Genomic DNA, 20,311 nt, shown 5'->3' with positions numbered 1-20,311 from the left:
TCATAAGACGTTCCAAGTACGTTTCGCGAGTTCATTTCCTCTGACACGTGGTGAATTTTGACTTCCAATTGGTAAGGTTGTTGGGTTGACTGTGAGGGTTAACTAACTCTTTTAAGGAATAGCAATTTCGGTTGTAACAAGATTATATTTCTCATTCTGATGAGACCATGAGATAACTCTTGTGATCTCGAAACGGCTTTAACGAAGGCCTGTTGGGTTTGCTGGTGTGAGCTCGATGTTATTCCTGTAGGAAAGTTGCGATGGACCATTAGAGAAGGTTCAGCTGAGTAGTAGTAAGTTAGAGCAAGAAGGTGTTGTGGGTTTAATCAAAGGAGGGTAGTGGAGATCGCTAACTGGATGATGGCAAGTACATCACTATTAGAAATGGAACTGTTTGGGTTGAGATCGACAGTTTATTGGGACAAAGTTCCATGTGACTGATTACGGGTTAGTGGATTGCACTTAGTTTCATACCGTATGTCAGTGTTAGACCCACACCCATGACAGGAAGTTTTAGTATTTCTTTACCTACGGGAGAAGTCCTGTATACGAACTTGGTGTTCAGAAATTGTTATGTCCAAGTAGGCGATGCATGGTCGAAAGCTGACTTGATTCCTTTAGATTTGGTGGATTTGGATATTATCTTGGGAATAGATTGGCTCGAAAAACATCATGCATTTGTAGATTGTTTCCGGAAAGAGGTAATAATTCAGAGTCCAGGGCAACCTAAAGTTATCTTCTGTGGGGAGCGTAGAGTCCTCCCTACCTGTCTTATCTCTGCTATTACAGCTAAAAGGTTGCTCAAGAAGGGTTGTGAAGGATATTTAGCTCATATTATCGATATTCGAGAGATCACTTTGAATCTGGAAGATATCCCCGTTATTCGAGATTTCCCAGATGTCTTTCCAGATGATTTCCCTGGGTTATCCCCTGAAAGGGAAATCGAGTTCACTACGGAACTTCTTCCAGGCACCAACCCTATTTATCAAACTCCTTATAGGATGGCACCAGCCGAGCTATGGGAGTTAAAGACTCAGTTGCAAGAGTTAGTGGATTTGGGGTTTATCCGACCTAGTGTTTCTCCGTGGGGTGCACCGGTGTTATTTGTGAGAAAGAAAGATGGGACCATGAGGCTATGTATTGATTACCGGCAATTAAATAAGGTGACAGTACGTAATAGGTATCCTTTGCCTCGAATTGATGACTTGTTCGATCAGCTGAGGGGTGCCAAATATTTCTCAAAGATTGATCTGAGATCAGGATACCATCAGTTGAGGATGGAAGAGGATATTCCCAAAATAAAATTTAGAACTCGATACGATCATTATGAATTTATGGTGATGCCTTTTGGACTGACGAATGCTCCAGCAGCTTTTATGGATCTCACGAACAGAGTGTTCCGACCGTACTTGGATCACTTTGTAATTTTGTTCATAGACGATATCTTGGTTTACTCCAGGACTTTGGAAGGGCATAAAAAGCGTTTGAGATTAGTATTGAAGACTTTGAGGAGGAAGCGGCTTTATGCCAAATTCAGTAAGTGTCAGTTCTGGTTGGACAGAATGGTATTCCTCGGACATGTAATTTCAACTGAAGGGATTTATGTGGACCCGCAGAAATTTGAGGCTATTGTGAATTGGGTGCAACCTACAAGCGTGATGGAAGTACGGAGTTTTCTAGGGTTAACAGGGTACTATCGATGATTTATGGAAGGGTTCTCTTCAAAAGCAGCACCTCTCACGTACTTGTTGACGAGGAAAGATGTTCTGTTTGTGTGGACAGAGGAGTGTGAACAGAGCTTCTAGGGACTAAAGAAGCGGTTGACCATTGCACCAGTGTTGGCTCTTCCAAACAACTAGGGAAACTTTGTGATCTACAGTGACGCATCTTTACAAGGCTTGCGATGTTTTCTGATGCAACACGATCGGGTGATTGCTTATGCCTCGAGGCAACTCAAGAAGCATGAGCAGAATTGTCATGTTTATGATTTGGAACTTGCTACAATAGTGTTCGCTCTCAAGATTTAGCAACATTACTTGTATGGTGAGACATGTCAGATTTTCACTGATCACAAGAGCCTCAAGTACTTGTTCACTCAGAACGAGTTGAATATGAGACAGCGGCGTTGGCTGGAATTGATTAAGGACAATGATTGTACGATTGAGTATCATCCGGGCCAAGCTAATATGGTTGCAGATGCACTGAGTAGGAAAACTACTGCAAACTTAGCTCATCTCAGAACGGCCTATCTTCCTTTATTGGTGAAACTATGGAAGGATGGAGTAGAATTGGGAATGACTCAACAGGGTGGAATCCTTCCTAGCTTACATGTGAGACCCATTCTGGTGGAGCGTGTAATTGCAGCTCAGTTGGAGGATCCGACACTCTGTAGGATAATGGGAGAAGTGGAAAATGGTACACGGACAGATTATGCCATAAGAAAATATGGGGCTTTGGTAATTGATACTCCTCTATGTGTGCCCAAGAACAATAGGACTTGAAAAGAGAAATTATGGAGGAAGCTCACTGTTCCGCTTACACTATGCATCCGGATAGTACAAGATGTATCGGACCCTATGGGAATATTATTCATGGGTGCATATGAAAGGGGACATTGCCAAGTATGTGAACAGATGCTTGATTTGTCAACAAGTGAAAGCGAAGCGACAAAAACCATCAGGACTTATGCAACCACTTCCGATTCTTGAATGAAAGTGGGAACATATTACCATGGATTTTGTTTTCAAGCTTCCACGTACTTCTAAGGGACATGATGGAATTTGGGTGATAGTTGATCGACTTACCAAATTCCCCCATTTCCTACCTATCAAGAAGACCTATTCTTTGTCAAAGTTGGCGAAACTTTTTGTGGACGAGATTGTGAGGTTGCATGGAGCACCTGTGTCCATTGTGTCGGACAGGGATGCTAGGTTTACTTCTCGATTTTTGAGGTGTTTACAGGAAGCTATGGGTACTAAGTTGCAGTTTAGTACAGCTTTTCACCCACAGACTGATGGGCAATCAGAAATGACTATCCAGACTCTGGAGGATATGTTGAGATCTTGTATGTTGCAGCTTAAGGATGCATGGGATAGTCACCTTGCCTTGATAGAATTTGCTTATAATAACAATTATCATTCGAGTATTGAGATGGCTCCACATGAGACGTTGTATGGGAGGCAGTGTAGAACTCCTATTTGTTGGAATGAAGTAGGTGACAAGAAATTGGAAAAAGTGGATAGTAGCAACAACCGAGAAGGTGAAGATAATCAGAGAGAAGTTGAAAACCACACAAGATCGATAGTAAAGTTATGCAGGTAACAGGTCCAAGGATCTTGAGTTTGCAGTTAGAGATTAGGTGTTCTTGAAATTATCTCTTTGGAAGGGTGTGATGAGGTTTGGTAAACGTGGGAAGTTAAGCCCTCGTTACATTGGACCTTATGAGATCACAGAGCGGATTGGACCTGTTGCCTACAGACTTGCATTATCCCCAGAATTATCTCGGATTCATGACGTGTTTCATGTATTCATGTTACGGAAGTACATGCCAGATCCTTCCCATGTTCTGGAACATCAACCTGTGGAGTTGCAAGAAGATTTGACACATGAGGAGCAACCTGTGCAGATCTTGGATAGGAAAGAACAAATGTTGCGCTCTATATCCAGTCATGTAGTAAAAGTTTTATGGAGAAGTCAAACTGTTGAAGAAGCTACTTGGGAGCCCGAGGCGCAGATGCGGGCCAAGTACCCTTATCTCTTCCGTTAACAGGTACGTGAATTTCGAGGATGAAATTTTTTTTAAGAGGGGTAGATTGTAACACCCCGACTCCAAATTTAATTAACCATTTAAAGTATTTAATTGAAATTACGAATTTACCCTTGTGGTAGGGGTAGTTTGTTTATTTTCTCATCCAGAAGGATTTTGGGATAACGAGTGATATGATTACGTAGGTCGTACTGAGACGAGTCCGTACACATGTGGTAGGCTTGAATCGGAGTTGTAACAAAGAAACGGCGACCAAAATTAGTTTAGTGGCAAACTTGTAAATATTTCGAACTTAGGTATAGAAAATCTGAAACTGGCTTTCTCTTTCCTGGCACGCGCACAACTCTTTCGCTCCCCGACACTGTCACTTGCTCTCTCTCTTCGATTATAGCAGCGCCGGCCACGGCAGGAATTGAGACCGGTCACGTTCGAACCAGCTTGACGTCCCAATCACGCAGCACCCGAAATCCCAGTCGGAAACCTCAAATTTCGGCCACGGTTTCGACTGGTTCAATTGAAAACTTTCCCGTCATTGTGCCGCCGCCCAATCACGGTGAAACAGGTGAGGTTTCTTACTTTTTTCCCGAGCTTTAGCTGTCTGTTGCATAGGATTTGATCGATTTGTCGTTTAGGATTCCGATTTTGAAACCTAGGTTTTGGCCGAATTTCAAAGTGAAATTCAGGCCGGTTGCCGTCCAAATTGGACTTTCCCGTAGTTGAATAAAATGATCCCCGCCTCGAGTAGTAGCTAGGGTAGGAAGGGTGAATCGTGGTCTGGAGTATTTTCGTCGCCGAAAATTACCCTACACACCCACATTACCCTTCTCGTCTGGCGACGCATGGGCAAGATGGTGAGACCACATTTTATCTTGATGTGATCTCCTGGCCCTCAAGAGCCTGTAGGTGTGCTCGGATTTCAATTCCGAGGTTGTTTGACTATCGAACGGATTTATGCATATTGTGCATTATCCAGGTTCGATAGGTTTGAACCGTTGGATCGTTTCGAAATTAAAATATGTTGATCTAAGCATTCCTAGGATGGTGTGAGAATTCGCGGATCGTAAATCGGAGCGCCAGATGTTCCGATTCAATAACTTGAAGTTTATGCTTTGCGATAACCGTCCATTTCGGACCAAACCTACAGGACGTGTTTCCAAAAACCATAGTTGGACCTTAGAATACCTTGTCCTACGTACACGCACCGGGAACTTGGGGAAATAAGTATTTAATTTGTGAATTCCGTTTCGAAGTGATTTTATATTGATTAAGAATTCGTATCTCAAAATAGGAGCTCTGACCGCTTGTATGCAGCAAGCGGGACCCTCTCAGGTCCAACTATGATTTTATTTTAAATATGCATTATTTTCTATGATTGAAAGGTTATACATGAAATGCATTTATTTATATACATATAGATATTTTGGATTAAAGTTTGAGAAATTAATAAGTTGAGATATTAGTAATATTAAATTGAGAATGTGATTTTGATTGGAAAATTTGAAGTTGAAATTTGGGGGATCTGGGAATTTAGTATGATGGGTTATTGAGGGAAGATATATGATTATACTATGTAAGTACCATCCCCTAGTTACTAGGCTTCCCATACGTGGTGTTGGAATTTCCGGTGTGTGAGACACTTCCCATACATGGCGTTGGAATTTCTGGCGTATGGGAAGATTATGTGAATTGCTAGAAATCATCACACGTGGCGTTGGAATTAACGGCTTGTTAGCTATGGAGTTTCGTCCCCGGATTGGACCGCTCATCCCTAGACGCAGGATAGCAACAGAAAATCTTGCGGGCTAGCCAAACAATCCCCCTGTTGGATTGTTTCCCCGATACCTAAGTAGTGTGATAAATACTATGTGTGTGTGTGTATATATATATATATAGTCCCCTTCTATTGAGGGACACCCTTTAGGGTTTCCTACGAAATTTTTTTCAACGATCGAAATCATCTATTTTTTAAGTATACATTCATAGATCATCCTTGCAAAAAATTAGACAAATCGGAAACCGTTTCGACATCCAATTATGTCCTACAAAATCAATGAACACAGTGCTTCAAGAAAGTACTAAAATTTCAATAACACAATTGAGTGGTCAAACAATATCGGATTCAAGTAATTTTTTGTAGAGATGATCTATGAATGATTATCTAAAACATAAATGGTTTGGATTAATGAAATACAATTCGAAGTGGACCCTACAAGAGTGTCCCTCAAATAAGCTAATTTGAGGGATACCTCAATAGAAGCTCTCTGTATATATATATATATATATATATATATATATATATATAGTTTGGTTAAAAACTCAAATTTAACTCTTTCACCTAAATGACTAGACGTAACTCCATCATATTCTACTTGAAAAGGGTAAAGCAAAGAGATAAAGAGTAAACCGAGAATAACTTCGTCTGTGATATTTTGAATTAAAACAAAAGACGTTTTAAAGCATATTTTGTTTTGGCATACATGGGCTTTGGGTAATTCATAATTTAATTTTAAGGCTTTACCAGACACTGTTCCTAAAACTTCTCTTGATTTTTTATAAAACTGAGTTGGAACTAGACCTTCTTTAATACAATTTAAATCTGCTCCTGAATCAAATAAAGCAATTGTATTTACAAATTCATTAATGAAAATACTAACTCGGGAGTACCATTTTCTAAAATTGATTTGCTTAATTAATTTAATGACTTTATCGCTCTTGTTATCATTTGAAGACTCAGGTTCTGACTCTGAACTGTGTTTACCAAAGGGGTTACTGGACTCTACTCTAGATTCTAATAATTTAATTAGATCTTGTTTAATTTCATATTCTCAATTTGTAATTTCTGACTAACTTGTTTTAAACTTAAAATTTCTTTTCTGACTGTTTTGACTTCTAACTGAAGATCCTGAAAGGTGACTTCTTTCTTTTTATTGAATCTTTCTAAAATAGTATTAAGACTAATCGTAGGGACTTGGCTAGGAACAAGTATAGAAGACGGAGTTAATGTCCTTTTGTATACGATAATTGAGCACTTCATAGGTACACCCAGTAGCACAACAGGTAGGATTCATGATCAATTAAGTAATTTATGATGCCCTAAATTAAGTGATTTTAGATGGTATAAAGATGTTTTTATTTCCAGAGTCATGTTAAGAGACGATAGTAATCAATCGTTTTGGAAAGAAAAATTCATAAATGGTCTTCCAAATTTATTTGCTCACAAAATTAGAATAGTTTTAAGTAATGAGTCAGGACAAATTAATTATGATGAATTAATGTATGGCAATATAATTAGCACAATTAATCAAGTCGGAATGAAAATGTGTGTTGATTTAAAAATTAGTAAATCAATTCAAGCCGATAGCAAAAATGCTAAATATGAATTAGGTAATTTCTAAAATAGTATTAAGACTAATCGTAGGGACTTGGCTAGGACTGGGTTCTTCTTGACTTATGACCTTTCTAAGCTTTCTTAAGTAATCGGCTTTTAACTATGGATTTTCTATTTTACTGATTAAATCTATTAGCAACTCTTCTTGTTCTTCTTGCTTAATTAAGACACTAATTGATTTATTTAAGACTCTGCAACACTTATCTTTACATCCTATCTGTACCTTTGGTGAACTAGACTGGGAGCTGTGAGGGTCTTGCGTGGCCTTGCTTGCTGTAAGTTTTATTTTCATGTTTTCAAAGTTTTATGAAGTCAATAAAATTATCCAGTTAATTTTCAGATCCTATTTTCGTTCCTAAGCATTATTTTAAATGATTAATTGTATTTTCATTCATGCAATCTGTGAGTTGAGAATCTTATGCATCTACGCTTTACTTAAATTCTATTTTGATTTATTTCATTTCTGTTTTTCTTGCCTTGGTCTTCCCTGAGTCTTGTTCTTCCCTCTGAGTCTTGGATCTCTCTCAATCTTGGTATCAGAGCCGTAAAAGTTACAGTTGTGTCTAGGTCTGCTACTCATATCGCCAAAGTGGCTTATTTAGGTTTTCTGAGTTAGCAAGTTCTTCAGTTCTTCTAAACAGTTATCTTAGAGTTGTCTGTCATCTTCGGTTCACTCTCTCAAAAGAACACGGTAAGACCTATAGTTGAACAGTAAGTCCCGCAGTAGAGGCCTGAGAGGTGCGGCACGAGTGTGAGAGAGAGAATGCCTTAGGTTCCAGGTAACAATGAGTTAACTCTTAGGAGTCCCTGTAGATCTTCTACCTTTTAAAACTTTGAGTAAAACACTTGTAAGAATGAGTCATTTTCTTAGAACCAATTCAGTTAATTCTTCCAGTTCTAGAACTAGTTTGAGTCAAGTTCCAGACATAGTTAATGAAGAACAATTAGAATATGAGTCCACAAGTAGTGAGTTACATTGTAATGGCTGGAATATTCCCAATGTCCCTAGTAAAGAAATTTATAAGCAAAAATGGTCAATGAATGCATTCAAGACAACTACGCATGTTAAAACAGTAGAACAAGTCTATGCCTTAGGAAAAGAACATGAAACATGCCAATTACTTAATCTTGAATCAATTAAGAAGCATAGAAAAGAAGGTAATAATTTTTTACATATAGGATTAGTTCAATTCGCAGTTAAACCCTTAACTAAGTTAGGATTAAAAGCAGCAATTCTTTTAAGTTTAAGAGATGCTTGATTTAACGATTTCCCGGATGGAGTCTTAGGAATCATAGAGTCAAGCTTATTCCATGGTCCAGTTCATTTTGATTGTTACCCAGATTTCACAGTCAGTTTAAGTGATCCCCACATACTAAAGGTTTTAACTTTAAATATTAAAACTCATGGTTATAATGTTTTACTCGGTAGTCAACCTTTAGCTTTTACTTACACAATTTATTACAAAGTCACAGGTACAAATATGAATTTTCAAGCCCTTAAGAAAAGCCCAAAGAATCAAACACTTTTAATTCAAAGTCATACTTCAAATGCGAATGTCACAGTACCTCAAATGATTAGATGGTCTGATGTTAAGTTACCCTAGGATTGGTATTTAACAACTGAATGCCCTCCAAAGCCGATTCAACGTAGTCTGAACGATTTAGATTACATTCAACCTTATTTAGATGGAACGGTTAAAATTAGTTTTGATAGGCCAGTTAAATCCACAGTCCAGTTAGAACAATTGCCAACCCCTAGTCAGTCTTTTAAAATACCTGCTAGACATTCATCCGCAGAATCATCCTCAATTACAGAACGCAATTTAGAAGCCGATAGAGCCCTAATTGATTTCAAAATTAATGAATTAAGAAAGCAAAAACAGGTAGTTCAACCAAGTTACGGAAAAGTCCCAACTGAACCAATTTTGCCGGTCCAACCAGAGTCACCTACACGAACAGATTTTGAAGGTTCCACCTTTGAAGTTTGTGATGCCCAATTAAGAACTCTTAATAAACCATTTAAAATTCATTGGTCCAAATTAGTTGCCCATTTCCAAGCCCCAGAAAATGAATCCAGAAAAGCCAATTATCATGCTTCTTTCCCCAAAGTTCAAAGAAAAGAAATTTTCAATGAATGGAAAGAATACTTAAAAAAAACTAGGTCAGAATCACCTTATCTAGATTACATAGAAAGTAAATACATGAGTCAAAAGTTAGTTACTTTAACTCAGGAAAAATGGGAAAAAGCCGACAACACCAAAGTCATTAGTACACACCCCCCAGTCGAGTCAATAATAATCAATCATAAAAATGCCAAAATCATAGCTAGCCCTTATAAGGTTAATGAGTCAAAAGATGATTTAGATAAAAGAGTCATGGAACAAAATAATTACACCGACACAAGTCTGATAGTCATAGGCAAACAATTAGATAAAATAGAAACTAAAATTGACAAGTTAAACCCCAGTGAAATTACTTTAAAACCAAAGAAAGAAAAACCTTTAGTTAAGTTCAATGGGTTAAAACCCGAGTCTTCCTTCAAAGTAAATTCAACCATGAAAAAGATTGAAGAAACGTTTCAGGAATTAACCCTAGTTAAACCTAAGAAAGACAAAGGAAAAGAAGAAGAGGAAACTTCAGTTAAAGTCTTACAGTGTGAAGTTAATTCTGATAGTGAGTCAGCCATGTCATTAGAATCAATCTCTAGTCAAGAGTCAGAAACTAGTAATATTTCTAAAATTGAACAAGCCTTTAATAATCTACAAATTAATCAGGATTCCCGGAGTCTTAAAGTTAGTCGTCTAACAAGTAAAATCAATCCCACAAGTCTTACCAAAAATTGGTACCCTAAGCCTACGCCTCCAGATGTCCAATATGAAGAAAGAACCCAGGGTCAGTTTTCGGTATCTTCTGATAAGCTATACGAATGGAATATCGATGGCTTGTCCAAACAGGAGATATTCAACAAATTACAACACATGTCCATGGTAGCCAATAGTTATGCCACTAATCATCAATTGAAGCAATCAGAAATAGTTTCCCTTTTACAGACAGGCTTCACAGGAACACTTCGTTTCTGGTGGGATAAACATCTCACAGAAGACGCAAAATTAAGAATAATCCATGCCTATAAAACAAATGATGAAGGTTATCCTATCTTTGATGAACGCATAGGAAGAAGTATAGAAGACGGAGTTAATGTCCTTTTGTATACGATAATTGAGCACTTCATAGGTACACCCAGTAGCACAACGGCTAGGATTCATGATCAACTAAGTAATTTACGATGCCCTAAATTAAGTGATTTTAGATGGTATAAAGATGTTTTTATTTCCAGAGTCATGTTAAGAGATGATAGTAATCAATCGTTTTGGAAAGAAAAATTCATAAACTGTCTTCCGAATTTATTTGCTCACAAAATTAGAACAGTTTTAAGTAATGAGTCAGGACAAAGTAATTTTGATGAATTAACGTATGGCAATATAATTAGCACAATTAATCAAGTCGGAATGAAAATGCGTGTAGATTTAAAAATTAGTAAATCAATTGAAGCATAGAAAAAATGCTAAATATGAATTAGGTAATTTCTGCAAACAGTATGGTCTAAGCTCCTATACCCCCGTCTAGGCAAGTCAAAAGAAGTAATGATCGACGCTTTAATAAAAGTAGATATTATTCCCGTAGAAAACATTCTTTTAAATCAAATGATGAGTTTTACAGTAAAAAGAAGTTATTCCTACAAATGACTTGAGGCATTAATTTAAAGACTTGGCATCTGGAAGAGGACAAAATAACTTTTGCAAATAAAATTACTTTAACTTGGGCATCTGTTGCTTTAACTCTGGGCATCTGCTTTAACTCTAAGTAACTGCTTTAACTTTGGGTAAACTACTTTAACTCGGCATCTTTTGACTGTAGGCATCTTTGACTTGGGCATCTGTTGCTTTAACTCTGGGCATCTGCTTTTAACTCTGAGTAAACTGCTTTAACTTTGGGTAAACTACTTTAACTCGGCATCTTTTGATTGTAGGCATCTTTGCATCTTTGCTTTCGGCTACTTTGAAGAAAAGACTAATCTGCATTCAAATCAAAGGGATCCTGACTGTCGGGCATAGGATCCTGACTGTCAGGGGCATAGTCGGACCATCTCTGCTTGGGCTTTTGACTAAATGGAAGTTGACTGGGCTGCTGACTGGATGAAGATTCGAATTTTGGGCTGGCATCATCGCTATCATCATCATCATGCATTTGAGTGACTTGGGCTAGGATTTGTTCTGCTAATTCTTTTAACTCTCTTTTTGATTTGCCTGGAGGGAGGTACTGGAACTACTTGGAGAAGTAACTTTGACTGGTGGCATTTGAAGTGGTGGAAAATCTGACTAAACTTGGTGAATAATTATGTCGACTCCGAACTTATCCCACCATTTGACTGCAAAATGAGTATATATATACGTATGAGTATAAATTAGTTAAAGTATATGTAGTGGTTTGGTGGGAGCAATATAAATTTTGTGAAGAAGGTTTTTGGATAGAGTGTTTGGTTTTAAAGGGTTTCGGAGAATGATGTTTTTTATCATTAATTAAAAGTATGAATCTGCATGTCTTGAGCATTATTTTTACACGGCGAGGTTATTATGTTGTTTTGATTGCAAACTTTGTTTTCGTCCACTCAAATGTTTTTTGTTTTGCGCCCCCCAGACAGTAGTCGCTCAAAGAGAGTTGCAAGCAGTGTTCGAGGCCATGAACCGTGAATTTCAGTAGTTTAGGTTTTGAGTAATTTCTTTCTACTCAACTGATTGTTCTTGTAAACTAAATTCGATAGATGCTCTGTTATTGCCCATGTTAGGTTTTACTTGTGAGGTCGGAGACCATTTAGTGTACTGTTAAATCTTGAATGCATGCTGTTGGTTGGGACTATATTATATTTTTGTGCAGGTTGAATTTTGTTGGGATTGTTCAATTTACGAAGGAGACTCTGCCAAAATTTTAGTAGGAAGTCTCTATCCTTAGTAAGTGGGCCTGGCATCAGGGTGATGTCGGTAATAAGACGGGATCGTCCCTGTTTCCAAGGAAATTTGGGGCGGGTCTTGTCATTCCTTAGTCAAAATCCCTCCAAACTTCTCTCCCTTGGCTTTAAACCTTTGCTTCCATAAGAAATCCAAGCAATCTTTCTCTCTACTGCTAAACTCGTGAAGACTTAGCTCTCATGCCACAAGCTTCTCAAGCCAAGCCATATTACTGATTTGTCACAATCGTCTGGTTCATTTGTTAAAGGGATCCAAAATGTTTTCTAAGGCTCCACGACCCTTTCAAAACACTCTTGGGCTTGGTCCTCGAACTTAGGCATAGGGGCAACTTTATATGTCTTTTCTTTATGGCATCCCAAGCCCATTCGTCAGACTGCTGGAACAAAAAAACCCCTTACATAAATTGGAGATTTCACTAGGGACCAGGCTGCTATCTTCACCAATGCCTCTGAAAAAGAAGACCAGAAGCAATACCAGGGCTTCCCAAGACGGGCCAGACCATGGTGACTCAGCATCAAGGCAAAATGCCTCCCCAAGAGAGGAAGAACATGCAAGTGAGGGAACTTTCACTCTCACAGACCTTGTTGTGGCCATCCATGTTATGGGGGAAACCTAGAGGGAGATTGTGGACACAATCAAGGAACTGAAAATTTCAGTCTCCAAGCCAAGCGAAGAAAACAGGAAAACTTCCCAAGAAGAATTTGCTGCTGTTGGAAAGGGTTCTGAACAAAATGGGCCATCTTTTGTCACCCAGGAAGATGTCATTGCCATGCTGGAAAAAGAACTAAGTCAAAGCCAAGAAGATTGGAAGTACGTCCTTCAACCACCATATCCATCAAGCCTACTCCAGTAGCCGTATCCCAAAAGTTATGAGGCCTTTTGACAGAAGGAAAGGAAGCCCGAAAAGGCTCTTGGGGCCTGGTTCTCGAACCCAGGCATAAGGGCAATTTTATTTGTCTTTTCTTTACGGCAGCCCAAGCCCATTCGTCAGGTTGCTAGAATAAAAAGACCCCTACAAGTTGGAGACATTATTAGTATTGGACCCATTAGTAGTGACCCACGGTATATCTCTCTGAAATTTTTACACGGTATATCATAACAGACTATGATTGAGCTTGAATTATTATGTCTTTACTTGCCTTACCTTGCCTAAATTATTAGGCCTTTACTGAGTACATCGTATTCATATATCGTATTCAATTTACTGAGCCCGAGCTACCTTTAATTGATCAAAGCCCGATGAAAAATTGAGCAAATGAAAAATTTTAGGATATTTTCAAGATTTTAGGATCGTTGGGGGGTATTCCAAGTAAAGATCTTGTGTACTTTCTTTTTCTTCTTTACTTAATTGATTTTAGGCTAAAATCTAATTTGATTAATTTGGTAATATTTTGAAATAAAGTCTATTCAATAGCCACAATTGGCATGTTGTGGCTAGGAAAACTGTGGCTTTATGCCCTTTTTCTGGTAGTGATTAGTGCATGGTGAAACAATTTTTTTTAAAAACAATTTATATATATTTATAGACATACATTATTTTTAAATTTATACGATTATGGGCCCATTTCACCTTATATTTAATTGATACAAGAGGATTCTTTTTTAATTTTTTTAAAATACAATTAATAGTTTAAACCACAAAAAAAAGAGAATTTCTCACACACACACGATTAAGTGCCATAGGTGTTCGAACTTAAGACCATTGGTCTATAAGTTATGCCCCTTTTTTTACTCTCTAATTTTCAATTCTTTATTTATAGGCTTGAAAAAAAATTAGACAAATTATAAACCATTAATACACACTAAAATGATTACCACATAATTAAATGGTTAAATGGTTTTCGATTTTGTAGATTTTTTTGCAAATGATACTTGAAAATACAGATGTCACTCAGGAGACCCCCTAATTTATTTGCATTGGGATTGACCAAATTATAATATAATGTATGGGAGAGCGAAGCCGACCACAAACAGTGCCAAATAAACGGCACGTTAATTTCTTACCGTTGAGCTCACGGCCCCACTATCCCCGCCGTTAAAATTCAAATATAGTGCTCTTATTCCCCTAACGGCTACTTCAGAGACCTCACAATCCAGCAGAACCCATTTTCAAGAACCAAGAACAAACCCTTCCCAAAACCGAAATTCTTTTCCCTCAATCTCTTAATTAAAACCCAGAGATCTTGCACTTTGAATCAAGACCCATAAAATCTTTGACCCAAGAAACTGATATCTTTCATTAACAACCCACAAAATCCTTAGCAAAATCTGATCGTATAAATAAAACGCACCAATCTCAATCTCATGGATTCGACAGCAGCAGCAACACCTCCTTATCATCATCATTCTCATTCGGAACCACCGTCCAGGACGAAATCAGCCTCACGGCTTGCCCAAAGCGGACAAATTCCTCATCTCTCTCTTGGCCTCATAACATCATCACCCAAGAGAACTCCGTCCCCTTCTGCTCACTCTATCAGAGCTTCCGATTCCCTCCCTCTCCGCGAGCTTCTCCTTCTTTCACCTTCACCTCTCCGAAAAAGGTCCAAGGCCCGTCTCACGGATCGACTGGAAATGGCTGATGAGCCCGTGGTCGAGGCCGCAGGGCCACGCCGGAGGTGCAAAAGCAGAGGTGCCCAGATGGGCTTATTGGGCTGTGCCTCGCCGAGGAACACTCGAAGGTCGCGGAGGCGGTCAGAGACTGAGATTCGAGAAGATAAAGATTCGGGTTTGGTGGAAGAGATTGCAAAGCCAAGGAAAAGGCGGTCCAAGAAGGAAAAGCTGAGCTTGGTCCTTTCTTTGCCTTCCCCAAGCGCATCATCAAGTATGTCCCAATTGCTCTCTTTTCTTTCACTCTTTGGTCTTTTCAATTCCTTGGGTTTTTATGATTTCATTTGTTAATAGTCGATGATGAGTACCGCGGTAGCCTGGATCGAATCGGTCAGCTAATGAATGATCTGATTATGTGGAGAGACGTAGCAAGGTCAAGCCTTTGGTTTGGTTTGGGGTCTCTTTTCTTCTTGTCCTCTTGCTTTGCCAAAGGAATCAACTTTAGGTGACTACTTCTCTCTTTCAAATTTCCCTGATTTCCCTATTTCAATGGTAGTATCAAGCATGTAATTGTATCCAATTCTTTTCTTTCAGCATTTTCTCAGCGATTTCCCAACTAGGACTTTTGTTTTTGGGTGCTTCATTTGCCTCCAACTCAATCAGTCAAAGGTGCAATTTTCACTTACTTTTTGTATTACTTTTGATTTCCACCTGTCTTTCTCTGTTGGCTAAGATTTGCCAATGATCTCTATATTTCAATTCACAGAAATGGTGTTGAGAAAAAGCTTGATTTCATGCTCAAAGAAAGTGACATTCTTGGTGTAGCCAAAATGATACTTCCTGCTACAAATCTTGCCATATCGAAGACCAGAGCGCTTTTCTCGGGAGAGCCATCCATGACCCTCAAGGTAATCACAAAACAAATTCTGATTGTTGATGGATTAAGACAGTGTTTGGGATTGATTGCATGATTAGTAAAGTGAGCTCAATTTTCTGGTTACAGGTAGCTCCATTCTTTCTTCTGGGAGCGGAGTATGGGCATCTTATAACACTTTGGAGGCTCTGTATGCTTGGTATAAGACTTCATGCCCATCTGCCAATCAATGAACTATTTTTTTTTTTTTTATTCTTCTGTTGTTTTAAATCTTTAATGGGAGTATATGCTGCTAACTAATTGTGTAAAATTATGGCTAGCTTTTTTTATCAGCTTCACAATCCCAAAACTGTACTCATGCTACTCCATCCAAATGAACCAAAAAGGTATTTAGAATCCCACCAATGTACTTGATGTCTATAAAGTCTGCCTTTATATTCATCCCGCACTAAACGAAATCTAATTTCGGTATGCAGTTGAATGCTTGAAATGGTGGGTGTTGGAAGCATGGGGAGCTTGCTCACACAAAAAGATTGTAGCAGCATCGGCAGCCACAGCTTTTTGGAATCTGTCTTCTGTGAGAACCCGTATCTTCACAGGTAATTTTATTGCATTGCAGGATATTTTCATCCCTGGAACAACATGTGGAAACCGGTATAAATTAGGATCAACTTACAAAGATATTCATAACGAAAGCGCTCTTAGTTTTCCTTTAATTTTATGGCCTTTTGAAATCTGTCTAATTCGTAGTTTGCTGACTAGTGATTTAAATAGATCAATGCGCAGATTAATGTGAAAGATACAATTACTTCTCTGAGAACTTAATAGTCATCTATGTCATCGCTTCTATTTGCAATCTTGTTTGTTATGGCTTCTATTTGCAATCTTGTAGGATCCTTGTCCTGAAGATTCTTATGCGAAATGATGTTTTTTTTAACCTTTGCAGCATTTTTATCTCTTGTAATTCTTCGTTACTGCCGGCAACATATGGTGCAACCGCTGGAGAATGGGGAAGCAGAAGTGGAGCAGGAGGAGCAGCAGGCATTGGCGGTGGCGGTGGCAGAACCAGAAGCAGAAGGAAAACAAGAGCAGGAACAGGCATTAGTAGTGGCCGAAGTAGCAAGCAAGCAGTAGTTGTAGTTTCAATTTGTCCATCATCCATTTTAACACTAATGTGTTTGTACCTGATCCTGTGATGTGACTGATCCATTGACCATGTTCAACATGTACAAATAAAAATGGTTTCCAAATATTTTTTTCGGAGTGCCCTCATCAGCGGTGGCAATTGCTTAAAACGTGGAACACCTAAGGTTTCCTTGTTTGATTTTCAGTGTCATTGATGATTAAAGAAAAACTGAGGACTATTTCCCGAAAACATTGACAGAAAACATTCACAAAGGTGAAAAAATACAATAATATATCAACTCCAACCAGAGCTCTATTTACCCCAAAAAAAAAACAATTTACTACTGAAATAAAAATCCACCGGTGCTGGCCATTCTAATCCATATACCATGCTCACATTACCTCAAGATCTCATAAAATGCAAATACTATACTTCAATAACGGAAGTTCCCAGTGAAAATCGTACTAGTGCAGGGAAGGAAGGCTCTGTATTAACAAAAACTGATTCAAATTTACTACAGGGTAATGGATTCTCATTCGGGCAATACCAAAAGGTAATCCTATTATCATTGTTCCCTTCTAATGTCATTTTCTGCCAATATATCATGTTCAAATGATGCAAAAGAAATGAAAAAGAAAACCAGCAGGCTCCACCAAATGTGATAGAAAGTTAAGCAAATCTTATGATTTCCAGCGGCCGAAAACTTTCATTACCCAGAAACAAGTGGAAAGAAGATGTTGCCAAGATATCTGACTTTCCAGGATTAAACTTTCATTATCCTTTGCACACCAGATAATTAATATGAAAATGATATCATATGAATCATCTAAAGGAAATTAAAAGACTCATTTCAGCAGTGCATGTGATTACCTGGAAGAAATATCCCAAAGATGAATTTCTGCAAAAATAGAAAAGTAAATGCTACTACAGTTTGACAAACTAAACATGTTAAAACTATGATGTCTTGCTAACATGTTATATTTTGCAATAGCTAATTAATATCAGATTGTATTAGCCCTTTGTAGAGTGTCTCAAAAGTAACCCTCTGAGGGAGAAGCCCCTCCTCTATCATCTCTACAAAGAACTGGAAAGACTCTTATCCACTTTTGCTTCCCACATAAACCAGGAATCAACAGATAGAAAATAGAAGGGGCAGGGTGAAGTTTCCACTTTAGAACCAGTATGCTGTTTTAACATAGAAACAAACTTCCTCAAATGGATAGAAAATAGAGAACAAATTCCAATTAGAGAACAAACAGAAATAGAAACTTCAATAATATCATTCACTTTAAAAAAATGAGTAATTCAGAATCACATCCTCAATTTGTTTCTTCCTAAAGAATTGCAAATCATTTACAAAGTGGAAACTCTAACCTATTCATCATATACAACAAATAAGGTGGCCTATAACCTATGCTCAGTTTCCTTCTACACCACCTATACTTCATGAATGGATCTCGCCTTCCTCGTAATCTCCATTCAAAAAGGTCTTCCCATCCTGACCTTGCAATTCATCGTCTTCCTTGAGGTATAGACCCAACTTCTTAAGCGGCAATCCGAGGTGGACCTGTAGAAAAGTATCTCCACTGCCACAGCCACACAGCATCTCAAGTTGTTTGAGATCCTGTAAAGAGTCCTCAAATTGCACTGACTTCTCCACGTTCAAAATGGCACGGCGAGCCAATTTCCTTTGCTTCATCCGCTGCATCAATTTTTTCCTTCGTGGAGAATCAGGTAGCCCCTTAAGTGTCTTGTTTGCTTTTAATATCGTATCTGAAAATTGTAGCTTTAGTAACTGAATTCGACTAGCCCTACATGGAGAAAGATTCTCTGAGGCCTGATCCATGGCATGTTGAACAAGGGTGGCCAAGTCATCATCTTTGGTTGAATGAGAAACCCCAAGCCCTTGACTTTGAAGATTAACCCTGGAAGGAGAAGAGCTCTTGCCCTGCTTCAGTTTGGGTGACAAACCCTCGACTTTGGGCAGAGGATAAGGACAAACAGCCTTTGACTTTTTCTCCACAGCTTCTTTCCACTTGGTCTCAAAAACCCCATTGAGATGCTTGGCTGCTGCACGCTCTTTCCTCCCAAGCGGATAATATCTGAAAGCGTTGGAGAAGATAAGCCTGACATCAGCAGCAAAGCCATCAGCGCTGGAGTAGGCACCCGTCTCCAATTTGGATTTCACAGTACCGAAATCCATAGGCCTCCAGATTTCTTCGAAATAACCAGGCAAATTCTCGGCCACAGGATCGACAACAGGCTTCTCGAAACACCTCGCATGGGGGAGATTCATCAGATAAACCAAGACTTTAGAACAATACATCGTCTCTTTGCAGTCAAAACCCAGTTTTTGCCTCTTGCTCTTCTGGGTCTGACAGAGACCATCAAAACCCAATTCCTCCTCGGATTGTCTAGGCTTTCTAGCAGACGAAGCCAAAGGGATAATTTTCTTGCCCTGTATGGGTGACGAAGACTTGCGCAGAGGAAGACAAGCAGTCGGCTTTTCCTCCACGGCTACATTCCGTTTGGGCTCAGAAACCCTAGAACAAGACCTCTTCCTCTTCTCAAAGGGACCAACACCATCTTCGAATTGTCTGCGCTTTCCATTTCGAGTAGACAACGCCATTCTTGATTCTTAACTCAAAACCCAAAATGCGCTCGTTGCACACAGAGAGAAAGAGAGAGAGAGAAATCGCTCGTTGCTTTTGAACCCAAAAATCACAAAATGGTTGTAGAGAAACAGAGAGAGAAAATTCGCTCCTTCTTGAACCCAGAAAGAGAAAACCACTCGATCGTTGCAGGCAAACAGAGGAAGAACTCGTTGCTTCTTAAACCACTCAACCCAATACTTGCCTCGCTCACTCAGTCGTTGCAGAGAAGAGAGAGTTTCGGAAACTAAAGAGTGCAGTGTTTAGGGTTTGCAGCGAAACACAGAGAGAGAGAGAGAGAGAGAGAATGGAGGGAGTATGCCAGAATGGAGGTCGGTGCTGTCACTCGGTGAAATTTGTAGCAGTGATATACGCGTGATAAAGTAAAAACCACGCGGATAAAAATTTATAATAAAAAAAAGTATTTTCCTTTCCTATTACCAAATGGACTTCTTTTTTTTTTACCCCGATCACTAATATTTTGGGCTAGTCGATCAGTTAAAAGGCAAAATGAAGGTATATGCATTAATAATGGAAAATTTTATAAGGAAATTCAAAACAATTAATAATGTAAACCCTCTACGATGGATAAAACAATTAATAATGGAAAACTAATTCAAAAAATTCAAAAACAATGTGCATAAAACTTCCATCAGTGATGGTAATAAAACATCACTGATAAGCTTCGAAGCTAAATTGCTTTTATATGATCTTCAGTCGTACTAAGCCAATGATACCGAAATCAAAATGATCGATTTTTATCAATGCCGCGATACTTAAACTGATCAACTGATCAATCATGAGTTGTATCTATCTATCTTTCTAAGTTCCACTTTATTTTATAATGATTAAGCATTAGGTGGCTATATCTATACGTGCCTTTGATTGACTATCTATGTATGGATTCAACACTTGTATTCTAATGTTTA

General features: G+C 38.6%; 2 protein-coding genes across 2 annotated transcripts; one reads left to right on the top strand and one right to left on the bottom strand.

Moving 5' to 3' along the window:
- Positions 1 to 14,256: 14,256 nt before the first annotated feature.
- On the top strand, positions 14,257 to 16,877 carry LOC117622181 (reticulon-like protein B17). Its single transcript, XM_034352767.1, has 8 exons — positions 14,257 to 15,005; positions 15,086 to 15,236; positions 15,326 to 15,400; positions 15,498 to 15,639; positions 15,735 to 15,804; positions 15,926 to 15,991; positions 16,082 to 16,204; positions 16,552 to 16,877. The coding sequence occupies exons 1-8, from the start codon at positions 14,486 to 14,488 to the stop codon at positions 16,737 to 16,739; spliced, it is 1,335 nt and encodes a 444-aa protein (XP_034208658.1). The 5' UTR covers positions 14,257 to 14,485; the 3' UTR covers positions 16,740 to 16,877.
- A 1,298-nt stretch (positions 16,878 to 18,175) lies between these two features.
- On the bottom strand, positions 18,176 to 19,360 carry LOC117621750 (bromodomain-containing protein 2-like). The gene has a single exon (XM_034352302.1). The coding sequence runs from the start codon at positions 19,358 to 19,360 to the stop codon at positions 18,176 to 18,178; it is 1,185 nt and encodes a 394-aa protein (XP_034208193.1).
- Between the last annotated feature and the right edge of the window lie 951 nt (positions 19,361 to 20,311).

This window comes from Prunus dulcis, chromosome 3 (genome assembly GCF_902201215.1).
Source record: "Prunus dulcis chromosome 3, ALMONDv2, whole genome shotgun sequence".
Classification (NCBI taxonomy): Eukaryota; Viridiplantae; Streptophyta; class Magnoliopsida; order Rosales; family Rosaceae; genus Prunus; species Prunus dulcis.
Note: the sequence above shows the minus strand (reverse complement) of the source record. Positions and strands in the feature narration are given on the sequence as shown.

Coding starts and splice junctions, on each gene's coding strand:
- LOC117622181 (XM_034352767.1), top strand. CDS start 14,486: ATGGATTCGACAGCAGCAGCAACACCTCCTTATCATCATCATTCTCAT. Junction 15,006..15,085: donor TTCCCCAAGCGCATCATCAA/GTATGTCCCAAT, acceptor ATTTGTTAATAG/TCGATGATGAGTACCGCGGT. Junction 16,205..16,551: donor GAGAACCCGTATCTTCACAG/GTAATTTTATTG, acceptor TAACCTTTGCAG/CATTTTTATCTCTTGTAATT.
- LOC117621750 (XM_034352302.1), bottom strand. CDS start 19,360: ATGGCGTTGTCTACTCGAAATGGAAAGCGCAGACAATTCGAAGATGGT.